We start from the raw sequence: 5,425 nt of genomic DNA, 5'->3' as shown, positions 1-5,425 counted from the left end.
ATATGAGGCACTCATTAAAAGTAATTATGCTTCATGATACTCAAATCTTATTAGCTTAGAAATAAACTCCTCTCATCTTATCATAAATGAATAACCTGTTGATGATTTGTGTTGTATTATTCTTATTATGTATAGAAATCAGAAAGCTCGGAATAGAGCATTTCGTTGGTATGGAGTGTTTTTCTATTTGGTTGAAAGCCTCATTCTCCGCCACATCACCTACGTCTTGTTGCATTTTAAGTTCGCTGGCTGAACGCTTTTGATGGCTTTTTTGGGTTCCTCGCGTCCATGGGACCACGAGTCCATCGTGTGTTGATGCTGATGACAGCATTCGAGGAGCTAAGAAGCTGAAGAGACCACGTCGACCCCATGATGAAGTTGTCGTTCATCGTTCATCAGGGGGGCTGCTCGTTAAGTTGCCTTTAAGTCAAGTTGTTTGACAATCTTCACAGGAAGAGGCAGCCGTCGCCGGGGGAGCAGCCAAGACGGGCTGGTCTGGACTGGGTTGGGTTGGGCTGCTGAAAAAAAGTGTTATAAATTGCATTTAGTGTCGGGGCACGTCATTGCTGATTTGTTACGGCTGCCATGGCTAACGGCGGACGGGGGGCCAAAAGGTCAACCTTCAGGCCATAACAATGGCTTCTGTCCGGATGCCACATATGTGTGTGTAGACCAGAACTCGAACCCGAAGCACAGATCGCACTGGCCCGATCTCTATGTTAGTATTCGCCCCCCCCCCCCCTGCACCATATGCAAATTGGCGCTGGCAATGATGCGTTCTGGAATTCCGAATTGTTTACAAATTTTCCAACAAAATGCTAGCGGGAGGGGCCTAGATATGCTAAAATAAAACTTCAAGTCATAAACTAAAGACTTTGTTTACAAATTAAATGCAGCATGCAACAAGCAACAAGCGACATCTTCATCGCGTCCAGTGGTACGTAGGAAACCACGGCTCTATATCCTCGCCCATCCAGATATGCGACTTCAGATACAGGCCTCTTGGTTTTGCTTATGAATTCGCTGGCTGGACCAACCCACCGCCATCCCGCCATCCCGCCTGTCCCCTTTCCACACCCTTTGGAGGGGGCACAACCGATCCCTCCTGGCGCTTGGGTGTGATGTGTCCGCTGCACTGTCCGCGGGTCCTTTTGTCCGTGCACTTGCAAAAAATATTATTATTAAATATATATTATTAAAGTTGATCTAAACAACATGTGTTAAATCAGAATTATACTTTAAGTTATGCCTGCATAGTTCATTAATTATTTAATTAAGTTAGTAGAAAAGTGGGCATGATAATATTATAGTTACTATTGTTCATATATTGATTTCATATCATTTTTGGAGACTTAAACTTATGGCTTATAGAAATGATATAAGTTATATTACTGATATGATGTACTTTTGTCCGTGTACCTGTCCGTTTGTCCGTTTTGTCCGCCGGCTCGTACTTTATGCCCACCGTATGCAAAGCAGCCCGCAGCCCAGCTACATGTGTTTTACATGAATTTTAAATGATATGTTAAATAAAAATGCGCAGCTAAACAGCCCAAGGCACCGCACCACAGTGAAGACAACGAAAACGGACACGGGAACGGGAACAAGAATAAAAACAAAAAAAAAAAAAAAGAAAAGAAAAACATTCACAGTGAGTGCAAAGAGTGCGTGGACAACTCACAGCACACGCAGTCATAAAAATGGTGGCTGCGTATGGGAAATCCCATCATTTCCTGATTTCCTGTCTTAAGTTATAATTTCTAAAGTTTATTACCTAATTATTTCAATCGGGTTTCTATTCTTTTTCTCTTTCAGTCCCTACAGCTAATTAAAATGTGTACTTTGGCTTAATAAACCCACTGTGCCTTCTCATCAAAAATCGGTGATACAGAAGCGGGGAGCTGGGTCCAAAACTATGCAAACTTTATGCGAATCTAAAATATTTGCACTGGCCAAGCGCATGCGCTGCACACTCAATTGTTCAAATACATTTATATATCTCACAGGCCGGACGAAGAGGAAAAATCCAACTTGAAGAGGGAAAACTGGGCAGCAGACGCCGTTGGCCGCAGTTTGCTGTTTGCAGTTTGCAGTTGGATACTGGATGTTGGATGTTGGATGCTGCCTGATGCTATCAATTCAAAGTCAAATGGGGGGACAACAAAACAAATCGGCGCTGCATCTATAATGAGCCCAGCCAACGTGGACGGCACTCCGAGATCCTGAGCTCAAAAAAAAAAAAAGCAGAAACAGGCTGGGGCCAAGGCCCCAAGTCGGAATTGATGAGAGCGGGGGCACCATATGGCCAACGGGCTCGGGTCTACCAAACGCAGACTTTGGTCCGATGTTTTGACTTGCATGTGCCTCATTGAGTTGTTCGGTGTGGAGGACCCTGCCTCCGTTAGCCTCCTTTGGCCACCATCTCGGCGAGCACGATCGGCTGCAGGGACACCCACCCAACGCACACACATCGGCCCACAGGTGGGGTCAACAAAATAACAGAGAGTTGCCCTTGGGGCGAACAAGAAAAATCCGAATGTTATGTTTGACAATTTAAAAAAAAAACACATACATTTAATATAATTTGTAATGCAAAAATTAAGAGGTGTTTCAATCAATGCACCCATTAAACTGTTATTAGTAATAAGTATATTTCCTTTTAAAAATAAAGATTTTCTTTAAAGATGGAAACCATTTTTCTAAACATTTTAAATACTTTCAAGAATAAAATGTAGTTAAATATTTTATATTGTTTTAAGTCCTTGTAAGCTTTCGCTATTATTTTGACCGCGAGTGTACACACAGATGCGCCCAATGCCCTGGGGCCATTGCATTATTCCCGTTCATAGTCCGATTCGCATTGATTGCAAAAATTGTTGAATGCCGCACAATTGAATCCGGTCGCGGGTCCATAAATGTCTTCATTATGATCTTGAGTAGTTTGGCCAATTTGCTGGCTCTCAACTGACCAACTGGTTATCGAGTGTATTGAGTAGATTTGAGCCCTAAGATTTCCAATATTTAATAAGTCAAGTTGAAAACAAATCGAAATATGTATAAATATGTTTATTATCCATCTGTTAAGTGTCTAATCTATTAACATGCAAAAACCAATTCAAGTTAATAAAACAATTAGTTGGCTGTTCCAGTTTGGCATACTCAATCATTTGCCGCCGCGAAAATTGGCAAGTGAAAAACTGTGCCAACACCCAAAAGAGGAATCACTTACATGGCTGGGCGAAAAGCATGCAAAATGCAGCAAAAACAAAGGCCAAGAACGAAGTTCCTTTTCGAAATGGCAAATGGTAGTTGGCAGTTGGGAGTTATAATCGCGCCAAGGAATGGCTAAGTCTAAGGCTAAGGCTAAGGCAAAGGCAAATCAGGCATTAAATTGCTCATGAGGCCGACAATTTCTTTAAACACAGAGCGCAGAGCAGCGGCTGAGTTGGTAATAGAAAAGGATTTGACTCGATTGAACACCCGAATTTGCAATTTTCGAGTTAAGCTCCGTTGCGCCCCCAAACGCCTCGCAAAAAACAAAAAAAAACAAAAAAAAAATTATACTAGTGGGCGGTGAGCCGAAATTATAGCCTAAGCCCAGGCAAGTGGAAGAGCAGACTGCAGTTTTGGCCGTCTTTTTGCCAATTGCTGGGTGTTTTTTTTTTTTTTTTTTTTTTCGGGGCCATCTCTTGGCCAAAGCACTTAACACGTCAACACGGTCGCCGGCGCTGTTTTCCCAAGCATTTGCCGGGCTTGGAATAGGATTTCGATGGGAGTTGCCATTCTAGCGGAGCCACGAAACGGAAATACGCTGCAGCGGAAGCGTAACAAATACGCAGTATAGTCAAATAATTGCAATTTTTTTTCTTTAATACATAATATTTTATTTCAAGCATGAACATTAAAGTAAAGGTTCATTAATTTATTTTTTTTTAGGCCTTATGCAGACATGAGTACCCAGCTAACCAAATGCCAAGTGAATGAAAGTTTGTAGCTGCAAGTTAAGTTGCACTGCAAGAATTCTAAAAAAAATTATAATAAAAAATATATTGCATATATATTATATGATTTTATATTATTAAAATTAATATTTCATATTATTTTTTGAATTTGAATTATAAAAAATTTAAGATTGACTGAAATTTCCTCTAAGTGCCAGCTAACTAGCATTGTAAATGGGATTGCGAATCGCGTGTTGCATGACCATATACCCACATAGATCGATCTTATCGACCAAAGATTGAGCCAGCGAGTGTGTTGCGATTATTATCTAGTTTTGGCAGAAATCGATCGTGATCGATTTATGCTGAGTTGGCTTGAACAAGGTGAAGTGGCTGCGGGCCATAAAAATGCCTATTTTGGCCAAAACTGAGCTGTTAAAAGTGGCAACAGGAGTTCTGGGTCAAAATGCCATGATCCCAGTGTGCTCTGATATTCTCGTACTAGTCAACAGCTTGTATGGTTTGCATTAGCCCTTTTCGATTCGGTTATTGTCGTAACATCTGGCAGCAAACAAAAAAAAAAAAAACGAAAAAATTAATAACAAATTATCTATTAGCAGCTGGCACTGGAGATTACTAAATATGTCGACTACTCCAGAGGATCGGCTGCGTGAGAACATCAATCGATGCCTCTCGGATTCCCTGGTGAAGGGAGTTGGTGGTCTGGTGATCGGATCCGTGGTCACCCTGCTCTTCTTCCGTAGGCGCATATGGCCCGTCTGGCTGGGCACTGGATTCGGCGTGGGCGTGGCATATCGTGGCTGTGAAAAGGAGCTCAACGATGTAAAGTTTGGCCAACGAAAGTGATCTTAAGCATTCGGACTTTGGATTTTACTGATGCTTACACGTCTTTGATTACATGGCTTGCGTTTATTTGGATTGTGCAACGAATTGAGTAAATAAACTCGAAGAAACAATAAAAAACAAAATGGAAATGTATGGTACAATTGCCATTAATTTTCTCTGTAATTTTTATAAAGCAAGAGAAAGCAGCTATGAACCGATTACCATTAGTTCCAAAATTAGTACCATTAGCCTTATCACGATCGGTGTGCGATCTGGTACACGTGATATATGCCAATCGGCGATGGCATACGACACCTATTTTTTTTTTTGGTCATCTTAGGATGCTCTTTCATGTTCACCGATGATGCTGATCGTCCAAGGGCCTCCATAAATCGTCCAGTCCCGTTGCTGGCTAGCTGGCTAGTTGGTTGGCTGGTGCTAATGCGACAAGTCCACCGGATTTCCCCACTGCCCACCAATCCGCGGCTCACTGAACTTGTACTCTTCTCGGAAAGATCGCCATTTGCGATCCATTTGCCAAGATACAGTCGAGGGCAGCGCTTTGAATCCAGTCTGCTTCCGAGGCAATCGGACGGACCATCGGTCGGCTGGGCAAAAAAAAAAAAAAAGCAGGAAAA

At 42.0% G+C, this 5,425-nt stretch overlaps 1 protein-coding gene across 1 annotated transcript; it reads left to right on the top strand.

The window, feature by feature from the left end:
- Positions 1-4,491: 4,491 nt before the first annotated feature.
- CG12479 (uncharacterized protein) lies at positions 4,492-4,919 on the top strand. The gene has a single exon (NM_144227.2). It carries the CDS (start codon positions 4,584-4,586, stop codon positions 4,806-4,808), a length of 225 nt encoding a protein of 74 aa, NP_652484.1. The 5' UTR covers positions 4,492-4,583; the 3' UTR covers positions 4,809-4,919.
- Positions 4,920-5,425: the final 506 nt, after the last annotated feature.

Source organism: Drosophila melanogaster, chromosome X, assembly GCF_000001215.4.
Source record: "Drosophila melanogaster chromosome X".
Taxonomy (NCBI): domain Eukaryota; kingdom Metazoa; phylum Arthropoda; class Insecta; order Diptera; family Drosophilidae; genus Drosophila; species Drosophila melanogaster.
Note: the sequence above shows the minus strand (reverse complement) of the source record. Positions and strands in the feature narration are given on the sequence as shown.